Below are 23,105 nucleotides of genomic sequence, written 5' to 3'. Positions count from 1 at the left end.
TTGAAAGCGTTAATTATTGTGCAGGTGCTATTTACATGTTTAATTTTAGAAGCCCAACTACTGCTCCAAGAGCACAGGCGATGTGATTAGGGGGTAAGATTTGGGGAAATAGCCATCTACAGGTTTGGAATGCTTATGAATGTGATTGAAAACACAGATGTTCGGTTATGTGTGGAAGGGATTTTTTTCGAAGACGAGGTGGTGTGGATAAAACATTTTTATAAACGGAGGGGGGGAAAATGTTCGGTTTTAAAAATACCCGGCTACGTGTGTACATGGCATGAGTGACATAAAAAACTGCGTTTTTTAAAAAAAAATTTAATTATTATTATTAACTTCAGAGAAAAAAAAAAAAAAGAGCCAACTTCTTTCAAGGATGTTCCACAACACGGAATAACGACAATTTATGTTTTTTATACCTTACGTAGGCTATCTATTCATTCACTTGCCTCTTTGAGCCTCTTCACTGCAAAGTCGGTGTTCCTCATGGAGGCGCGGTACACGTGGCCGAAGCCTCCCTCTCCGATCTGCCTGGCTGGGGAGAAACAGTCCGTACCTCGTTGTACTTCGTCAAACTGCCAGGACATGACGCCTGTGAACTGAGGCGACTGAGCTGCACAGCAATTGCAAGGAGGCTGCAAAAAAAATTAGAATAAATGGCTAAACAAAGGAAAACTAGAAATTAAAGCTGTGGTCATTGTGATATATGTTTATTTCTGTAATATCTCACAAAATATCAGGCCGTTCTGTTTAATTTGAAGCAAATAATGCGCATGAACTCGCGTGCTTTGCGCAGTCAAGCAGACAGAGGAAGTCCGTGTGTGTGTGTGCACGCGTGCGCAGGTTTCCCTTTGAGCATGCACTGACAGTTCCATCATTCTGTCGCTAAACGAACAGCTGATCACACCGAGGTGCTCGCTGACCGCCGATATTTATTTATTAGTTTGGTCCCGCATTGCGTTTCCTTTCCTCCGTATATAACATAACGCCTTTTCTTCTCGCTTTCTTTCCGTTACTGTAGTCGGTCTTTCATGTTTCATTCGCATGCTCACGTCCTCCATTTTTCTCTCCTGCTTCAAATTTGTATCCCACAATGCCTTGCGCGATCAGGGAAAGCCCACCACGTCATGCATGATGTAGTATCTTGTATTGGGTCATGGTGAAGCGGGAAAAAATAGTGGAGAATTTAGGGCCATGTGTCTCTAAATTCATTCATTGATCTGTTTAAAAAAAAAAACTAATAAAATTGGAAGTCTGTGATTCGAATTCGGTAGCTTTCAGTCCACTAAACAAAAGTAATTGGGTATCGGGGAAAATTCTTTTTATGACCTACACTTGAAAAATCTGAAAGGCGGTCTAGCTTTAAGGTTCAAGTTGAACATAGCAAGATTGAAATTCAAAAAAAATCCCCCTGGTCGATTTTGTTGACCAGATCCCTCTGACCAGTTAGCCAAGATATCCCCAGACGCCCATGATTGACTAGCGTCGCTGTGATTGGCGGGCGGGCGGGCGGGAGGAAGGAAAGAAAGAAAGAAACGCCACCCCTCCCACCCACAAAGTACGGCCAATTTTGCTCTCTTTGATGCTTGAAAAACCTCATGTCCGATCGTCCCAGACGACTAAAGCCTGTGCAAGGACGAGTAAAACTTTAATGGTAATCATCCGATCGGACGACAAAAGTTAGTGCTGGCAACCTAGGCAACACAGGCGCCAAGACAGCAGGGAACCAGTCTAAAGTAGCTCGTCTCATTTCACGGGAAATGCATTAAAAAGTTTTATTCATCAACACGACAATATATATACACACAAGTACAAAAATATTTTGAGGAAATCATTCAAATTTCCTTGTTTTTGGTTATAATTCATCGAAGTATGCGTGTTCGAGTGTACTGGAAAAGCTCGGCTCAGAGGCGTCCATGTAATGATGTAATTACACCAATTGGCTAAGGACGACGAGGGTCAAGGACATCGTGTGCCAGCAGCGTGGTCGAAGCAAGCAGGTGTCAAACTTGGAACTTTTATATCACGATTGGAGTTAATAAGAAACGATATCACTGAATAATGCTCCTTACCTCTAACCAGTATAGATATATTACGATTTTTAAATTGTTTTCGATGGTTTCATATATTTCGTAATGATATAATTTTTATTCTCTAAATATTTATCAACATACTGCCATTGTGGCATGGGAACCTGTGACTGGTGGACAGCTGACAAAAGGTGTCTCTCATTGGTTGTAAATCGTGACATAAAAATCATAAACACATACGGGACCCGCTGATTGGCTGTTCAGATACTGAAGCCAAGCGGAGATGTCCGGCTGTTGTCCGAAGAAAACTACAGCTAAAAAAAAATAAAAAAAATTCTACTACCGGATTACTTGGACAATCTTAGTCAGAAAGAAGCGCAGGATAGATATACACGGAAATTAGAGTTTATTAGTGGTTCTAATCCGTACAAAATCCCTCGAAATGACTGGAGTGACGGTGCAGATTTGTGACCTAGCGTTAGCATTAGCGACACGTTGGAATATACATTCTTTTTCCTGAAAAGTCCAGACACGGAAGAACAGTTTTGAAAAACTACAGAAGCAAGAAAACCTTTGGGTAAAGACTTTTTCCCGACATCAGCTATTGAGAAAAGAATGTTACGAAAGCCAAAGCATTTCCTCTCAAAGGACTTGGACTGTGGGCTAGATCTTATTCCCACTCATCCATGTCTCAGCAACCCCAAGGACATGTAGTTACAGAGCTATCTGCACTGTATCATTTATACAGTGATGCTTATTATTGTTAAAACAATATCTGAAGTGTTATTTGTAAAATAACAAAATTAATTTTTTGCGAGGTCTGGTTCCCATTAAATCCTGCGCTCTGATTGGCGGGCGAGCGGGTCCGTATCCTACGATACAGACCCCGGTTACGGACCCCAGTTACGGACCTCTGGCGACTCGATCGTTCACAACAACAAACATAGTAGCAATTTTTGTCAACATTTATCTTTTTTATAAGATTTATTTATGAGATTATCAAACATCTTAATTTTTGCCAGCATTTCTCATCATAATAGCATTAATTTTACAGCATAGATAGCAATAACGACAGTGTTCACAGCGAAAGCGAGTTTTACTACCCTGAGGAAGAAGAAATAAAAGAAAACATTTCAGGAGAAAGCTAAAAACCTCTAACTGTTGCTAACGCCGAGCAAAAACATGGCTGAATCCTGAATGACTCAATTTTGTATAAATAGGGGACTACATAGGCGGCAAAATGTAGTTTTTTTTCCTGCCATGGAAGTGCACTTGTATACCGAGGAGGAAGCCATCTGCATTACAGCCGTGAATGAGGATTCAAAATGGCGGCTCGGCTCGGTTTTCCCTTTCAGGCGCTCTCGTTTTCTGTTAGAATTTGGTAAAGAAAAAATAAATATATTATTTACCAGCTTAAGGTCGGTCCGTATGGTGAAATACCGTGACCTCGGCCCAGAGGGCCTCGCTCAGTACTTTCAAGGCCTCGGTCACGGTATTTCACGATACGGACCTCCCAGCTGGTAAATAACACACATATATCGCTCTAGACTTTCAAACAATATTGTAAGACTTTATTTTAATTTTATCTAATAGTGGATGGTACAATAATTACAAACACTAACAGAATCAGCACATTCCAGTTGTAGCTGTAGTCATATAGTAACTATAATCACTCTTGTAATAATAATTTCAATAAACGGTTAATGTTCGGTTCCCTTTTCATTTATTCTCGATTCAAAAGGCACAACTGAGTCACACAGGTTGATCAGTGTGTAACGGACAACAACAATTTTATCCAAAATAGTTTTTCCTGCCTTAGTCGATTTATTTCCATTTCACATATGTGCAGCTGTTGTAAAGTTCAGTGTGTGTGAGTAGAACTGTCTTGAACAGTAGGTTCATTTCTACACTCTGGTTCCATGGTGACATTTTGCACAGGACCATGTTCCTTTGATAACAGAAACAAAGTTCCAGCATTATTATTGTACTCATACTCAACATTGATGATGAAGTGAATCTGAGGATCTCCAAGGCCAGCGCAGCTTTTGGGCGTCTACGTGCACCTGTGTGGTGTTAGCCTGGCAAGCCAGACTAAATGTGAATATTTAGTCTGGCCTCGATCCGTAGACATTTCCGACGGGTGTGGGAGGAACAAACCGCTGTCTTTCAAACTGTCTCTGTGCGTATAGGCCAACGCTCTGACCAATCAGCGCAACAGTGACTGTGACGTAGTCAGAGCGACAGAAAGCAGTGGGGGAGGCCTTGAAATAAATAATTTTTCAAAATGCGTATTAATTAATAAACAGGTTCTAGATATTAAGAAGTTTGGAGATAATGACCACAAGTTTGGAGTCTGTACCACATACTTAACATACACTTTTTTCAAGTGTTTTTCAAGGGTTTGCTTAAACTGTTTTTGAGAGTTTTTATTTAGTGGTGTTTGGTGAAATAATTTCCCTTAAATTTAAAATAACGGGAAAATAAGAAACAATCAAAAAGTAACGTTTCAAAGCTGTTTATTAATTCTTCATACTGCACAAACTAGCCCCATCCTTTTGGCTACGAGCGGAGCCAGCTGGTAGATCAGACTTTTGCCATAGCCGGTCGGCAAAACAGCGAAAACGTCCTTCTTGAAAAGGAATGAGTGGAGAGCCTCTTCCTGCTCATGTTTCAACGAAAACTCCAAGTCTAATTCTTCTAAAACTGATTCCAAAGCGGAGTCAAACGCGCGCTGTTCACTAGCCGTAGCCATCTTTCCTGTTGTGCTTTCTCCAGCGTCGCGCAGCTTTGTCGTCACTCCTGCAAAAGCCCGCCCAAAGAATCCAAACAAAAACCTTGCGTTGTGATTGGCGGGCACGATTTGATGCCTGGGGTGTTTTTGTTTATATGGTGTGAGGCTAGACCCACTCGCAGGCAAAAATATTTTTGGCCGCTAGGCGGGTGGGTCTAGTTTACTAGGCTAGTGTGGTGTGGCATCAAGCTAAAAACAAAAGTGCAAGTCTACCAAGCAGTCGTCCTACCATCATTGCAGTATGCTTGCGAAACTTGGACAGTCTAAACCGGTTCTACCTGAACTGCCTGCGAAAACTGTTTTCGATCTCCTGGCGTGACAAGATCCCTGACACTGAAGTGCTCCTATGGTCCAAATTCAGCAGTGTCCACACCATACTGAAAAAGGCACAAGTTCGATGGGCTGGTCACATCTCCAGAATGGAAGAATGCCGCTTGCCAAAAAAACTGTTCTATGGCGAACTGGCGGAGGGCAAGAGAGCGTGAGGGGGCTCAAAGAAATGATACAAGGACAGCTTGAAAATCTCCCTGAAAGACCTTGGCATCAATCCTGACAACTGGGAAAGAAAGGCCCAGGAGAGATCAGCATGGCGATCCACCCTCTCCAAAGGCAGCGAGGCCTATGAGGAAAGAAGAATTCGCGAAGCCCAACGCAAGCGTGAAGAGTGCAAGAGGAGGGCGGCAAGCACAACTGAACCCACTCAGAATGGACCCATGTGCACCACTTGTGGTCAGATGTTTCGCGCCAACACTGGCCTCATTAGCCATCAGCGAACACACCGCACTCAAAATCAATGAGCGAATTTGTTACATCTTTGTATTCTTTTTTATTTCACAAATTTTTAAATGATGCTGTTTCTGGTCTTCGTCGCATGCAACGGACGAGTGTTGTCGAATTCCTCTGCTACTAGAACTTTTCTTTCTGAATGTGTCTGCATATTTTGGTGTTATCTCATCTCATCTCATTATCTCTAACCGCTTTATCCTGTTCTACAGGGTCGCAGGCGAGCTGGAGCCTATCCCAGCTGACTACGGGCGAAAGGCGGGGTACACCCTGGACAAGTCGCCAGGTCATCACAGGGCTGACACATAGACACAGACAACCATTCACACTCACATTCACACCTACGGTCAATTTAGAGTCACCAGTTAACCTAACCTGCATGTCTTTGGACTGTGGGGGAAACCGGAGCACCCGGAGGAAACCCACACGGACACGGGGAGAACATGCAAACTCCGCACAGAAAGGCCCTCGCCGGCCACGGGGCTCGAACCCGGACCTTCTTGCTGCGAGGCGACAGCGCTAACCACTACACCACCGTGCCGCCCCTGAACAAAATACTTTATTTTAAAATTAAATTAGTAAAAGGTTGTCTTCTTCAAAAACACGTGGTGCCGCCATCCAGCGTGTTCAAAACCAAAGCCGTTAAGAAGTACCAACAGCTAGCGTACGAAATATCGCAGCGTGTCATATTAGGATTGATTAGCAGCACATATCTAGTCTTGGCACAAATCGAATATATTTACCTCTTCTTTTTTTCCTTCTTTTAAAACTGCTGATGGTGGACAGGGACATGATCTGGTCGGATCAGGGGGTGGAGGTCCAGGTTTGGATAGCAGCTTGGTGTCTAAGGATGCAAACAAAACCAAAGTACGACAGTGAACTATTAAAAAATTTCAAACAACTGAGAATCAAACAAACAGATGGGATTATAATGAAGAAACTGATTCATGTTGTAGGAAATGTAGCTATTGCTGGGTTTCAGTCACGTTACTTTTCTTTGCGGAAAGTTTTACCGGAAGTGAAATAGCTGGTGGTCTAAACGGCTGCCGTAGTGCAAACAACTCGCAAGAAGTTATCAGAGTACGCTCGTAAACTAGACACCACTGCTGGCTTTAGATATATTCAGAAGATTGCTGTGTGCAATGGAATCGACCCCTACAGTCTGGGAAAGAAGGATTTATCGTATCGTACGGTCTCGAAAACTACCCTTCAGTCGAGTTCCCCGACATCTCGAACTATCTGGTGTTGCAGACGTCCTTCTACACCGCAAAACAGATGAAAGCGTGGAAGAGTATGGAGGCTTACGACTTTTTTTTTTTGTATGTGGCTGGGTAAAGGACCTCGGGATCAAGTCGTTGCCGAACGAATCCTGGATTGTTTTTGCCCGTATAAGTATTTTTTTTTTAAAAAGCTTTTTGTTTGCGTCTTTACAACGAAGCGCTGCAAGTTGAAGTGTAAACAAAGAACAGTCGGCTTGATTCTGACTTGTGTTGGCTCTTATCTCTCAGCTAAATCATTCACAAAGATCATCAGAAACCCCTTTAAAGACCTGGATCTTAGTTAAACAAGACGGACAAGTGATCACGGTGCATTGTAACTGTACGGCTGGGGAAGAATTTTGTCGCGACCTTCATGCATATGGACTTTGTGAGGAGTGAACAAAGAAACAGCTGGGGACTTTAGCGCTTCGTGACTAAAAAAAAAAGTCCCGTAAAATAACGGCACATAGCAAGAAAAGTACTTGGAAAACCCTAAGGACGTAGCTGAGAGGGAAATACAAACCTTTCACCAAGTGATCACTGCAAACTCCAGCGTGCTTCGACTCGACTCCCTTCGATTTCACTGAGAGGTTCGAAAGCCACCTTTTTGTGAAATCCTGTGTTCGTTCACCCTTTATTAGTTCACGTGGAACCCTGAAGAAACTTTTTTCCACTTTCACGGTTTGATCGATTCGAACAACCTAAAACAACGCAAGCGTAAGGCATTTTTGATGCGAGCAATGCACCTTCTCCGTACAAACGCTTTGTCAACTGAGCTTTGGTCGACCACCAGCTAAAGTTTTGAATAACTAATGAGGCGGATGTGACGTCACGTGAAACCCAGCAATTGTTACATCCTGACTGAACAACCTGTAACTACTGTTTATACACAAGTCAAAAACAGTACTTATATCATGTTTTTTTGACTTAAGTGGTTTTTTTTTCTGTGAATTATACAGCAAAGACAAGACCGTGATCATTAACTTATATTTTTAACGCAACATTTAAAAAAATAAAAAATAAATAAATAAATCCATGGAGCCAAAACATAGCTATATAATAATGACTTTAAATGCAACGAAGTCAAATATTTTCTTGCACTTATTGAGGAACAGAATCTAAACCGGGATAACCAACGTATGGGTTTTAGACGTGATACACAGATTTAAAAAATGATATCAATTAATGTGACTTAAGACTTGACGTGCCATCAATTTGTTGTATATGTTTTAGTACTGTGCATGTAAATATGGATGATATAGAGAAAAAAAAAAAAATATATATATATATATATATATATATATATATATATATATATATATATATATATATATATATATGTACAGTCCTGTACAAAAGTCTTAGGCACATGTAAAGAAATGCTGCTGACCAAAAATGGCTTTAAAAAAAAAAAATGATGAAATGAAATGTTTCAACATTAAAAAAAAAAAAAAAATACTATAAACAGTTAGCCGTAATAAATGAATATAAAGTCAGTATTTGGTGTGAGACGACCCTTTGCTTTGAAAAAAAAAAAAAAATGGTAGTCTCAGGTCCAATGAGTGCAGTTTTATAAGGAAAAGGTTCTTGTGGAACCAGCCACAGTTCTTCTGGACACTTTGTCACATTCTCTTCTTAATTTTGCACCAAAACCCAGTAGCCTTCACTATGTTTTCTTTTCTGAAAAGTGCTCTCTTGTGCAAGATGCTGCTCAGATACAAAAATTTTTATTCTGGTCACATTTAATTTTGTGCTGGGAAAGAAAAAATAAAGTTTGGAACTCTAAAATGTTTTGACTCAATTAAAAAAAAAAAGTTTGACGGGGGCGCCAAGACTTTTGCACAGTACTCTGTGTATATACACACAGCAGGTTTGACAGACATTTGAAAAATAAACTAAATAGTGTGTTCGATTGTTTTTAACATCTACAAAAAATGTAACACTGAAAAGCATTAAAAAAAAAAAGCTCTCTCGAATTAAATTTTTTTGAAAAGCATATTACGGTTTTTAAAGACTGGGTCCAAAGTGTTCGTACCGAATCGGCCGTCTCTGATGAGCTCGAACGGTTGTAACGTTCGAATAAGACTGTGGATGCAGTGATGTAACAGAAAAGTGTGTCGCAGTGTGCATGAGTAAGGAGTTACCTAGAATAGTGAGGGATCGGGTGACGTCTTTCGAGGGGGTAAAGCGTGATGGGGGCGGTGAGCTGTAGCGGGTGATACTCTGTGGTGGTAGGGATTTGGAGGAGACAGAGCTCGGCTGCGGAATATGCCATGCTGTACACACACACAAACACAGAGAAGCAAATTATTTATAATCCAGTTGAGATTCTCATGACAAAGTTGGACAGGATTAGAAATGAATATATTAGAGCAGGGGTTTTCAAAGTGTGGGAGAGTCAGCCCCCCCTCAAAGAGCAAATAAACAACAGCACCTCCCTTACAATTTTTGTTGTTGCTATACTTAATGTTCCATTCGTATTTTTAAAAAAATGGTTGTTGTACATATTTTTATTTTTTTCTTTTACACATTTTAAACATCTGTGCTTTTCTTTTTAAAACATCTTGTTTTACACATTTTAAACATCTCATAGCATCGTTAGCTAGCACCTCTTGGCAGACGACACACTGTGGCAGTGGAGCTTCTTCAGATCCAGTCCATGAAAATCCAAACTTTAAATAATCGTGGTCATACTTCCTTCTTTTTTCAGTCCCCCCAGGATTGATAGGCCTTTTTTGTGATTGTTGCGGGCTAAAATGTTTGATGTTGCGGGGTTTTTCCAAAAAATTGCGATGAAAGTTGCGGTGTTTTTTAAGTTTTTGTTGCGATTACATTACGGGAGGAAGTGAAAGTTGCGAGAAATTGTTGCGATTTTCTCTTTTTGTGATTAAAATTGAGTGATATGTTAAATATTAACTTATTACCAAAAAACTATTGATTAAAAAAACAAAGACACTGAGAAATGGTCCTATAAACAACTTTACCAATATAAAAGATTACCAGGACTACAAAAATGCAGAAAAATAGGCTTTACTTATCCAAATGCACCTGTTGGTTCAAAAGTTAAAGTGCAGAGAACCTCACAGCACAACATGAAGTTACCTTAAAATATAATATAAATGCCTCAGCTTTCATGCAAGAAAAAAAACTATTAATACTAGTCCTGTGTGCAGGCAGTCTCTCCTGAAGACTAAATTAAACAATAATTATAAACTAATAAAATAAATGGCTCAGGCTTCATAGAAGAAAAAAAACAACAATTTGAACAGAATCTCACAGTATGATGCTGAAGCTGCCTAAACAATGGAAAATAAAATACCATTTTGGCAAAAATTTTGGCATCCATTAATTTCTTGTATTAAGTAAAAAATAATGCAAAGTGCACACAGTCCTTCACTGTAAACATAACACACTTTCAGTAACAGAATTTAAGCCTATATAAACACTGACTCGCACATCATGCAATGTTGCCAGATACTGCTGACGTTTTCCAGTCCAAAATATATTCAAAACCCGCCAAATTGCACTTAAAACCGCCCAATCTGGCAACACTGCGCGCATGCTGCTTCTCTTGAACGTATACACGGAAGTAAGGCGGAAGGTAGTTTGTCGACGTCACCTCAAGACGACGCCAACGATTGGTCAAATTTGCGGGAAGGTTGCGGTGATTGGATATAATTGCAACACCGCCCTGAATTCGCGGGGATTGGTTGAATTTGCGTTGAAGTTGCAAATCACAACATCGCGAAATCCTGGAGGGTCTGTTTTTTTGCTTGGCCCAGACTCTGTCTCCTCGCTCACTGTAGCTTTAGGTACTAAAAATCGATCCATTTTGTCTCTGGCAAAAGCTAGCTGAAGTTCGCTAAATGTCCGCAATAGTAACTTATTCTGGTTTATGTTTCCTCACGTTGCGCCCCCCCCCGAAGAACTCTGGCGCCCCCCAGGGGGGGCGCGCCCCACACTTTGAAAAGCCCTGTATTAGAGGGACAGGACATGTAGGACAGCTTCGAGACAAAGTAAGACAGGCGAGATTGAAATGGTTTGGACATGTACAGAGGAGAGATCCAGGGTATATTGGGAAAAGAACGCTGAAGATCGAGTTGCCAAGTCGAAGGAAAAGAGGAACACCAAAGATGAGATTTATGGATCGGAATAACAGGACATTTTTTAAAGTAGTCGTCATAGTGTTGTATGATGTATCAAATTAAAGAGCGTGAAGATTTCTTTTCTACATGGCAACCATTTCTGACTTTCATGGCAAATATGGAGGCTGAAAATCTCCCATGAGGCACACAGTGCTCCCCTATAGATTAGGGATGGCGAAAACTAAAAAAAATCTTGACCGACCACCGAGCCTCATTAGCCGGTTAACCTATGAGTTTAAAATTCTAGAATTGGAATTATTAGAATCTATTCTAAATCTAACCGCGAACATCCGCACATTCAGTCCCAGTCGCTGCCCTCCACTCACATTACCTTTTCTACAGCGCGAAACATTTAGTCAAACGCGGCACTGATGTCGAGGGGTTTGTATTGGAGCGGAGGACAAATGGCTCCAGCTTAGAGACAGTTTCAGTTGGCCATGAAAATAAAGTCAAGTGCTAGAAGTAGTACATAACATTCAGTGATGGGAATAACGGCGTTAAAATAAAGGCTGTTATAACGCCAGGTAATCTAATTAATTAGCTACAATCGTTATAACGCCGTTACCAATATCAACACGCCATTACTGCATGGTACTGAAGTTGCTCTGAAGCCGTCACCGACTTGGCTCACAGACATAAAAGCTGCGTTTGTCACGCCCCCTCCAGACACCGCTGTCATTTCATTCTCTCCCCTGCCCTCCAAAAGTCGGCATCTGCGCCTTTAGTTTGTGTGGAGAGAAATGATCTGCAATAACATGCATTGTTGGCTACAGACCGAAACATACTTTCAGAATGCACTGGCCAAGGCAGGACTAAACTCGATGTGCCTTCTAATAATAATAATAAAAAAAAAAAAAAAAAATAGTAATTTGTAAGCTAAAAAGTCTAGCCTGATACTTTTTGAGACTTTTCTTTCGCCGAGTGGCAGCTGTCTTCAACTGGGGCGGGAGGGCGGGACATGACTGAATGGGTGTTTCTGATTTGTCGGCTGTCGTCCTTACACCGCATGGCATGCCCCAAGCGTTTACAACACAGAATTCCAGGTTCTCCGCTCCAAAATCGGCAGCTTCAAAACGATTGATTTTTTTTTTAACCGACAACCAAAAAAAAATTAACCGGTTGACGTTGATTCGGTCAACCATCGGTCATCGGTTAACATCCCTACTATAGATACATATGCATCTATTTATGCAATTAATTTCTGTTTGCAATGGACTGATCTGGCTGCATGTGTTTTTTTTTTTTTTTGTATGTCAAGGGGTAGGTGGGATATTCTCTATCTGATTTGCATTCATTCATGCTCATGATGTCTGGTAAACTCTGGGACGGTCCCTGGACGTTCTTCTTTTTGCTGCAATTTTGAATTATTAATAATTGAAAACTTGCTTAATTTTGGAAATGTGTCTAAAAAAAGTATGAATATTTGAAAATCCAGTGTCTTATAAAATTTCCATTTCTGTCTGTTGCCCGGGTCACAAACAAGCAACCATTTTCCACTGGTTTAATTTTCCATTCATGAGAGGAAAAAAAAAAAAACCTCAATCAGAAATGAATAGACCAAAATGCCAAAAATAAAGAGATTTAGAATTCTGAGTATCAGGGTAAGAGTTACACATAAAGCCTTCTTCTTCTTCTTGTAGATCACAATTATGCACCTAGCAGACTTAAAAGTAATACATCAATGAAATTGGTCCATCCTTTTTGTTTAAACGTAAAAGCCAGAATTTAGCAGGTGTGTTCATTTTAAACGGCAGTGCTCGAATACGCTGTGTATAAATAAGAGGGTCAAACTTTTGTTCATTCTCTTCAAAACAGTATCACTGATATTTATACACCTTCTCGTTTTTTCTCCATGAAAAAAATAGTCAGAAAATGATAGACTCCCCCCCGGAAGGATACAAAATTTTCCTCGGTGATCGGATCTTTCGCGGGCGCTAGACAGCAAAGTGTTCAGTCGATTTTATTGGAAAATCAAGTCACCATGAGAGATTCGACCACTAGGTGGGAATCATGAGTTTCAAGCTGATTGAACCAACAGTGAGCGAGCTGGAAGGAACAACCAAACTCACAGACCGGTGACGAATATCAATAAAAAACCCAAGATGGCGGCGTCTGTGAGTTTGGTGTATTGCGTCACACAAGAAGCTCATCACAACGCTGTACAGAATTAACGATATATTCCGTAAATATGGTATTTATTCTTGGATCGACATTAGTTTTATGTAAACACTTTTAAATGTCTTTAAAGGCCAAACGAAAACATGCTGTTCTCCCAGACGGATGTATGGGAGGTTCATCAGCGCAGCGGTCAAGCCTATTACGGATGCAGTGAAGGAGGACATGAGGATGGTTGGTGCTACAGAAAAAGATACAGAGGGACATTATCCGCTGTGGCGACCCCTAACGGGAACAGCCGAAAGAAGAAGAAGAAGAAAATAGCAAAATGAAATAAAATTCTTCTAACCAATCCATTATATTACACAGATTTGACATCAGTGATTTGCCCTATCCTGTTTACACGTCTGTTTACGGCAGTTATTACACTTGTCGAGAGAGAGAGAGAGAGAGAGAGAGAGAGAGAGAGAGAGAGAGACCATTATTCTCTGTCACAGCCACAACCAATTACGCTCTCAGACTCCCAGCCAGGTATGACGGCCGCATCGTCAGGATTCAAACTACGGCTCCACCAACCGAGCAAATAATTCCGAGCGACGATCATCTTAAATTATTTTAGACATAACAAAAGCATCAGTGTTGAATAAAACCAGACAGTGCTCATTTTTGGATTTAACACAACGTTAGTGCTGCGAATCTGCTACACAGAAATGTTCACATCAATGACAGCTCAAATGATGGGAGCTGAAAAGAATAATGAGCTCACACAAGCAAAATGCAGTGTGTGAAGACTTTTCGAAACACTAGTTCGGTCTACAAGTATATTCACTTCCAAATACTTTTCTTTTTTTTTTTTAATTCCTCGGAAGGCTAATCGAGTCCATGACTAATCCAACATCTAGATGCAAATATATATTTACCCTTCATCCTACCAAGTGGGGTCCATCTGGACCCCGCACCTATATGTTTGTTTGCCATTTTAAAAATATGTGACATGCTGCCTCACCGTTTTATGAATTTGTCGGAATTTATGTCTTAATTAAAACACTAAAGCATCGGAAGATCAGCTTTTTGCATTGTGAAGGTATAATTAATTTGTTACTGGGGTCCAACCAGACCCCAGAGTAAAGTTTATCTGTCTTTCATTTTATAATTGAATAGCACACTGAAAGTTAACTTCTTTTATTTCTTTTATGTTCCATAATGAAACTACCAAGGCATTCCTTCTTGGGGTCCGTGTGGACCCCACTGCTGCAATAAGCACAGGCTGCAAAACAAAAGCCCTAAATTATTTTACAATTACTTTTTTGTTTTAAATTCTGTAAGAAAAGACCTAAGTTGTAATCCAGAATGTTTTACAGCTGCATGAGCTGCAAAAATCATGTATATAATGCCAATTATTTTTGTGGCGCTATAATTTGCTACATGTATGCTAGTTATTGCAATGTTATTGCATTTATAATACATCATTGATATTCAGCCATAGTGGATTTTGTTCTTCAATAAAGTTATGTCTGTTTGCTGCATTGAATTGGTTCTTACTGCATTGATTTCAAGGTATTCCCTCCTGGGGTCCATACGGACCCCGCCTGGTAGTTTGTGTATGTAAAACTGGCTGGTAGGATGAAGGTTAAGTGTGTTCTTTATGCCTTGGGCCCTTTATGGCCCTTTTCCACTACCCTTTTTCAGCTCACTTCAGCCCGACACGGCTCACGTTTCGACTACCAAAAACCAGCACGACTCGGCTCGCTTCAGCCCTGCTTAGCCCCTAAAACTCGCACCGTTTTGGAGTGGGGCTGAAGCGAGCCAAAGCGAGCCGAGTGAGGTTGGGGGCGTGAGCAGACACTCCCCTGTGCACTGATCGGTGAGGAGGAGTGTCCTCACATGCCCACACACGCCCCGCGAGCGCGCTGGGATCTGTAAACACCGCAAACCCGGAAGGAGAAGAATTACGAATTACGAGAATTTCTGAAGCCTTATGCGCCTCGCCTCATCTATACGCTCTTGCCAGTATCTGTCCGCGTTGTCGGTGACAACAAGCCACAGCACCACTAACGACTCCATGTCCTCCATGTTTATTGTTTACTATTCGGGTCGTGAGACTACCGCTTAAAAGATCACTGATGTCACTGTTTGCGCTGCTTAACGACATCACCTGACGTCCACCCACTTTCGCTAACTCCACCCAATGTGTCCACCCACTTCCAGCCAGCACGGTTCAGCGCGGTTGTAGTCGAAATGCAACTCCAACAGCCCCGCTCAGCCCGACTCAGCACGGCACGGCTCAGCCCGACTCAGCCGCGTTTGTAGTGGAAAAGCGGCATTAGTGTATTGCTGTTATTAATACAAGATGTTCTGAACAAAACTTATCTGGTGATTTTGTCTTTATAAGATTTAATTTTAAAGAAAAGTATTGGGGTCCAAACGGACCCCACATGGTAAGATTAAGGTGTAAAATAGCATGGTAGGATGAGGGTTAACAGTTATTCTGCAAAATCGAGTCATACATGAGCTGACCGCTATAAGCTGTGTACGACAAGACTGACTGGAATAACTCTTTTATGTTATCCACATTCACTGGATTTTGAGAAACGGAGCATTTAAAAAATTTTTTTTTTACAAATTCGATAAATAAAAACTTTATCTAAAACGTCTGACGAAATAATTTCTGCTTAGAATTAGTGCTGTCAAGCGATTAAAATATTTAATCGCAATTAATGTCGCGACTGTCATAGTTAACTCGCGATTAATCGCAATTTAATCGCACATTTTTGTCACATGAAAAACCATTGTAATTCTCTTATCAGCATAAAAAAGTGAATGGGCTTGCTTTGTACCAATGTTTTTTTTTATTGCAGAGCATAACACGTCTTGTTACAGCCACTGCAAAGTCGGGCTGGAGCCGCCGATGGGAAAACGAAACCTAAGCCGAGCACCGTGGCTCTTCGTCCCGAGGGGCGGGGCTAGCGCGCCCTGCCCGCGCTGGTGCTTTGGGGGGAGGGCAGAGGACTCTGGCTGTGCGGGGCGTGGCATTACAGTCTAGCTGCTATCGTTTTTCTAAGCAAAGTCTCTGTTCCAAGTTCCTGGCAGTTTCAAAAGCTTATGAAAAACCTACATCATGTCACAGAGCGTTAATCTCGCGATAAAAAAAATTATCGCCGTTAAAATTGAGTCAAGTTAACGCGATAATAACGCGACATTTTTGACAGCACTACTTAGAATGTAAACAAACCAGCGAAATGATGGTAGCAAGTTGTGAAATTGCGATAATAATAATAATAATAATAATAATAATAATAATAATTGAAAAAAACAAAAAACTGTACGTTCCTACCATGAAATACTTTTATTCCATATTTTGTTGCTGTGGATAGAATAGATAGTGATTTAGTGAAAGTTACACAAAGTTTCCAGAGAAACAGGAAATTTTGGCCAAAAGTGCTTCCTTAGCTGTGGTTTACAGGCTGTACGAGGTGAGAATATATATATATATATATAAATATATATATATATATATATATATATATATATATATATATATATATATATATATTCCTTTCCAGTAAGGGCTTTATTATTGGTTACGGTTGAAATGGATCTGGAGTCAATCCCCAGAATGCTCAACATTAGTGATTGGTTGATTGATGGCTCTTTACTGATCCCTGAAGGAACCCAGAGAACCCAAAGAAAACCCACATGAGCACATGAGGAACACGTGGAACTTCACACAGACATCACTTCAAAATCAGGATCGAAACGTGGACCACCACCGTCCCATCCTACTCACATCTAAGAATGATATCTCGAGGTCTCAACAGCTCCAGATCTTGCAGGATGGTTATGAGCTCTCCGACCGTCCCGTTCCTGCAGCCCCACTTGTGCATTAGTGTTTCCGTCCGTCTGCTGTTCTGCTCCACGAGCCGAAGCTCTGTTTGGTCACAAATAACTCGGGAAGCTGGAATGTTTTAAAAAAAAAAAAAAAGAGGGAAACAATTCACTTTCTTCATTCAGGAAATGTTGTAAAACATCATAATGAATCACTCATTTAGGGAAGAGTACTGACCGAGTCATGACTTTTCTTTTTTTTTTTTCCCATTGTTTAATCTTGACCTACAAACCTGACAGTCAACTTATTAAAAAAAAAAAAACCTCAAAGAGGTCTGGACCTTAAATGACTCCATCCAGACTTTTATTTATCCAACATAAACAATGATGGGAAAAACTGACTAATACAGTAAACATGCAATAATAATCATCATCACGTGTAAGGAAGACGGGGGGATCAGTATCTAAAAGACGACGTAAATAAATCTTGTTCCCATGAACAGATACTACAATCTGTCTTCAAGTGACTGAGAGTCGATATCTCGGTTTCACAGATGGTACGGTCTCTACGCTACTGAAAACTGGCACTGTGTGGCAAGAAGAAGCGACTTGTCAGGAGATTTCATTTCATTTCATATGAAAATCAATCCTTTAAAGGGCCAATCTGACTGAATTCTGACTTGCAGAGAAATTAGCATATTTAAAGAGAGAGAGAGAGAGAGAGAGAGAGAGAGAGAGAGAGAGAGAGAGAGAGAAAATAGGTACCCTATGGGTCCACGTGGCTACTGCTTATAAATAAAATAGTTTTCTGATCCCATGTCCAGACAGTAAATATAGCATAGATAGATAGATAGATAGATAGATAGATAGATAGATAGATAGAGAGTGGTGTGAAAAAGTATTTGCCCCCTTCCTGATTTCTTTTTCTTTTTCATGTTTGTCACACTAAGGGTGTATTCAGACCAGGATAGTTCGAGGGTTCACTTGCTTTGGTCCGAACCAAATGTTTTTTTTATTTTTTCATTTTGGTGCGGTTCACTTTCACACTGTACATTTTAGTAAGCGGACCAAAATCTGTCAACAAAGCCACGCGCCCTGAGGTCGTTCAGCTATTGGTCAGAGACGACACGCGCACAAAGCGTTAAGTTCAAAAGTAGTCATGGAGGCTTTCCGTGCTGTTATTCTTTTTAATGTCATCAAAGCTATATGTTTTTTCCAGTTTTTACTGTTTTCACAATTGTGCGATTACTATGCTGTTGTACAAGTAATTTATCAACGACGACGACAAAGGGCAAGGCGGCTACGGAGGATAGCGCTGATGAGCGCACATCATGTTGTGACAGTTCTGGCTCTTCACGCAATAGATGAATTTCTTTTTTGCGTCACTAGTACCGCCATTTTTTGAAAGAATGTCCCTGATTTTAATGTAGGTCTGATGGAGTTTCTTCACTTTTAGCCGACATTGTTCTGGGGAGCGCGTGAACCCCTTCTCCTTCATTTTCTCACTGAATACAGCAAACACATCAGCATTTTTGTGTGTTTTCTCCAAAAGCTCAGATATGTGGACATCTGCCCATATATCCACAAGGGTACGCGTTTCTTCCTCGGCCCACGTTTGCCCCCTACTCATTTTTTGTACTCTGTAGTCTAGCCTACCACTGGTCTGAATGACTGAACAACTGTTGTAAGGTTCCCTTGACAACCGAAACAGTGTTTGCACTTTGCGGTGGAGTGTCAAGACTCTGTTTCCCATAATGCTCGACAAACGACGGAAGCTCCCGAGGTACAAAAAAGCAAAACTGTCGGATTAGGTCCGGTCTGCTTTCACACCTCCAAAAGGTCCGCACCAGGGTTCCTTTGGTCCGGACCGAGTCCGACCTTGCAGCTCGGTCTCAGTCCGCTTGTTTGGTCCGGACCAGAGTTCGGTGGTTTGTATTCAGACCAACCCAAAAGGTCCGGACCAAGGGAAATTTGGTTTGTTTGGTCCGGACCAAACAACGTAGGTGTGAATACGCCCTTAAATGTTTCAGATCATCAAACAAATGTAAATATTAGACAAAGATAACACAAGTAAACACAAAATACAGTTTTTAAATGAAGGTTTTTATTATTAAGGGGAAAAAAATCCAAACCTACATGACCCTGTGTGAAAAAGTGATTGCCCCCCCACCTTGTTAAACAAGCTGAGTTTAATTTCTCTAGCCACACCCAGGCCTGATTACTGCCACACCTGTTCTCAATCAAGAAGTCACTTAAATAGGACCTGCCTGACAAAGTGAAGGAGACCAAAAGATCCTCAAAAGCTAGACATCATGCTGCGATCCAAAGAAATTCAGGAACAAATGAGAAACAAAGTAATTGAGATCTATCAGTCTGGAAAAGGTTATAAAGCCATTTCTAAAGCTTTGCGACTCCAGCGAACCACATTGAGAGCCGTTATCCACAAATGGCGATGACATGGAACAGTGGTGAACCTTCCCAGGAGTGGCCGACCGATCAAAATTACCCCAAGAGCGCAGCGACGACTCATCCAAGAAGTCACAAAAGACCCCACAACAACATCCAAAGAACTGCAGGCCTCACTTGCCTCAGTTAAGGTCAGTGTTCATGACTCCACCATGAGAAAGAGACTGGGCAAAAATGGCCTGCATGGCAGAGTTCCAAGACGAAAACCACTGCTGAGCAAAAAGAACATAACGGCTCGTCTCAGTTTTGCCAGAAAACATCTTGATGATCCCCCAAGACTTTTGGGAAAATACTCTGTGGACTGACGAGACAAAAGTTGAACTTTTTGGAAGGTGTATGTCCCGTTACATTTGGCATAAAAGTAACACAGCATTTCAGAAAAGGAACATCATACCAACAGTAAAATATGGTGGTGGTAGTGTGATGGTCTGGGGCTGTTTTGCTGCTTCAGGACCTGGAAGACTTGCTGTGGTAAATGGAACCATGAATTCTGCTGTCTACCAAAAAATCCTGAAGGAGAATCTGTTCGTGACCTCAAGCTTCAGCGCGCTTGGGTTCTGCAGCAGGACAATGATCCAAAACACACCAGCAAGTCCACCTCTGAATGGCTTAAGAAAAACAAAATGAAGACTCTGGAGTGACCTAGTCAAAGCCCTGACCTGAACCCGATTGAGATGCTGTGGCATGACCTTAAAAAGGCGGTTCATGCTCGAAAACCCTCCAATGTGGCTGAATTACAACAATTCTGCAAAGATGAGTGGGCCAAAATTCCTCCACAGCGCTGTAAAAGACTCGTTGCCAGTTATCGCAAACGCTTGATTGCAGTTATTGCTGCTAAGGGTGGCCCAACCAGTTATTATGTTTAGGGGGCAATCACTTTTTCACACAGGGTCATGTAGGTTTGGATTTTTTTCCCTTAATAATAAAAACCTTCATTTAAAAACTGCATTTTGTGTTTACTTGTGTTATCTTTGTCTAATATTAAAATTTGTTTGATGATCTGAAACATTTAAGTGTGACAAACATGCAAAAAAATAAGAAATCAGGAAGAGGGGCAAACACTTTTTTCGCACACTGTATGAGGCAGTAGCCACAAAAATGAAGCATAATCCAAAAATGAACAATTTAAAAAAATCACTGAAGTAAAAATATACCAGGTGTCTGAACTTTATATTATTCTACTCTTACCTCTTACTGTTTTCGAAACTGAAACCTCCGAACCGAGGCTGATATACACACGCTGTCGGCAATGACCCAAATTCTTATTTCCCGGAAAAGGCCCGGTGCTAGAGCTCAGTGGTCTCAATACTCTTTTCGACAACTTCCTGTAACAACTCGGAAGCGCGTCACATCGACATCACACATGGGACCACTGGCCGAAGAAGGCGAGGAAAGCGGGACGATCTGGAGTATGTTTTAAAATAGGAATGCACTTTCCCTCTGTAATAAACATAAAACATGTCTGAAAGCGATTTCTTTAGTCGAGTCCATTTATTTCGAATGGCGAACCGGATTGTATACGCTCACCGGCCATTTTAACAGCAACATCTGTATGTGCGCGACTGCTACACTCATTCTTACAACATGATGACGTCGTGGCTACAGCCTCGGTGAGGTAGTAGCCATAGAAAAAGAAAGAAAAAGTTAGTTAGTTCTAATGGTCAGGGATGTGGTAAACCCAGACAGTATCACAGGAACAGTGGGGATGAAGTGGGAATACACCCTGGATAGGAAACGCGCACGCACACACTCTCTCTCTCTCTCTCTGAAACACACATACATTCACTCTCACACACACACTTTCTCTTTCTCACACGCACAAACTGTCTTTCTCTCTCTCTGAAACACACGCACTCATTCACTCTCTCACACACACACAATCTGTCTCTCTCTCTGAAACACACCACTCTCTCTCACTCACACACTCATTCACTCTCTCCCTCACTCACACACTCATTCACTCTCTCCCTCACTCACACACTCATTCACTCTCTCTCACTCACACACTCATTCACTCTCTCTCACTCACACACTCATTCACTCTCTCTCACTCACACACTCATTCACTCTCTCCCTCACTCACACACTCATTCACTCTCTCCCTCACTCACACACTCATTCACTCTCTCCCTCACTCACACACTCATTCACTCTCTCCCTCACTCACACACTCATTCACTCTCTCCCTCACTCACACACTCATTCACTCTCTCTCTCACTCACACACTCATTCACTCTCTCTCTCACTCACACACTCATTCACTCTCTCTCTCTCACTCACACACTCATTCACTCTCTCTCTCACTCACACACTCATTCACTCTCTCTCTCACTCACACACTCATTCACTCTCTCTCACTCACACACTCATCACACTCTCTCACTCACACACACACATTCACTCTCTCTCACTCACACACTCATTCACTCTCTCTCACTCACACACTCATTCACTCTCTCTCTCACCACACACTCATTCACTCCTCTCTCTCACTCACACACTCATTCACTCTCTCTCACTCACACACTCAATCACTCTCTCTCACTCACACACTCATTCACTCTCTCTCACTCACACACTCATCACTCTCCCTCACTCACACACTCAATCACTCTCCACACTCACACACAACATTCACTCTCCCTCACTCACACACTCATTCACTCTCCCTCACTCACACACTCATTCACTCTCCCTCACTCACACACTCATTCACTCTCCCTCACACCACACACTCATTCACTCTCCCTCACTCACACACTCATCACTCTCCCTCACTCACACACTCATTCACTCTCCTCTCACTCACACACATCATTCACTCTCTCTCACTCACACACTCATTCACTCTCCCTCACTCACACACTCATTCACTCTCCCTCACTCACACACTCATTCACTCTCCCTCACTCACACACTCATTCACTCTCCCTCACTCACACACTCATTCACTCTCCCTCACTCACACACTCATTCACTCTCCTCTCACTCACACACTCATTCACTCTCTCTCACTCACACACTCATTCACTCTCCTCTCACTCACACACTCATTCACTCTCTCTCACTCACACACTCATTCACTCTCTCTCACTCACACACTCATTCACTCTCTCTCACTCACACACTCATTCACTCTCTCTCACTCACACTCATTCACTCTCTCTCACTCACACACTCATTCACTCTCTCTCACTCACACACTCATTCACTCTCTCTCACTCACACACTCATTCACTCTCCCTCACTCACACACTCATTCACTCTCTCTCACTCACACACTCATTCACTCTCTCCTCACTCACACACTCATTCACTCTCCCTCACTCACACACTCATTCACTCTCTCCTCACTCACACACTCATTCACTCTCCCTCACTCACACACTCATTCACTCTCCTCTCACTCACACACTCATTCACTCTCCCTCACTCACACACTCATTCACTCTCCCTCTCACTCACACACTCATTCACTCTCTCTCTCACTCACACACTCATTCACTCTCCCTCTCACTCACACACTCATTCACTCTCCCTCTCACTCACACACTCATTCACTCTCCCTCACTCACACACTCATTCACTCTCCTCTCACTCACACACTCATTCACTCTCTCTCTCACTCACTCACTCATCACTCTCTCTCTCACTCACACACTCATTCACTCTCTCTCTCACTCACACACT

General features: G+C 41.7%; 1 protein-coding gene across 3 annotated transcripts in view; it reads right to left on the bottom strand.

Annotated features, from left to right (window-relative positions):
- The window catches only part of irak1 (interleukin-1 receptor-associated kinase 1), a 75,504-nt gene that overhangs the window by 44,112 nt on the left and 8,287 nt on the right, over positions 1-23,105 (bottom strand). For all 3 annotated transcript variants that reach the window (XM_060932455.1, XM_060932458.1, XM_060932457.1), the window contains exons 2-5: positions 16,911-17,078; positions 9,008-9,139; positions 6,348-6,448; positions 450-635 (exon numbers count right to left, since the gene is read on the bottom strand). In XM_060932455.1, the coding sequence (XP_060788438.1) occupies positions 450-635; positions 6,348-6,448; positions 9,008-9,139; positions 16,911-17,078 (587 nt within the window). The remainder of the gene's footprint in view (positions 1-449; positions 636-6,347; positions 6,449-9,007; positions 9,140-16,910; positions 17,079-23,105) is intronic.

The sequence above is a fragment of the Neoarius graeffei genome, chromosome 10, assembly GCF_027579695.1.
Source record: "Neoarius graeffei isolate fNeoGra1 chromosome 10, fNeoGra1.pri, whole genome shotgun sequence".
Taxonomy (NCBI): domain Eukaryota; kingdom Metazoa; phylum Chordata; class Actinopteri; order Siluriformes; family Ariidae; genus Neoarius; species Neoarius graeffei.
This window is presented reverse-complemented; position numbering and strand designations above follow the sequence as displayed.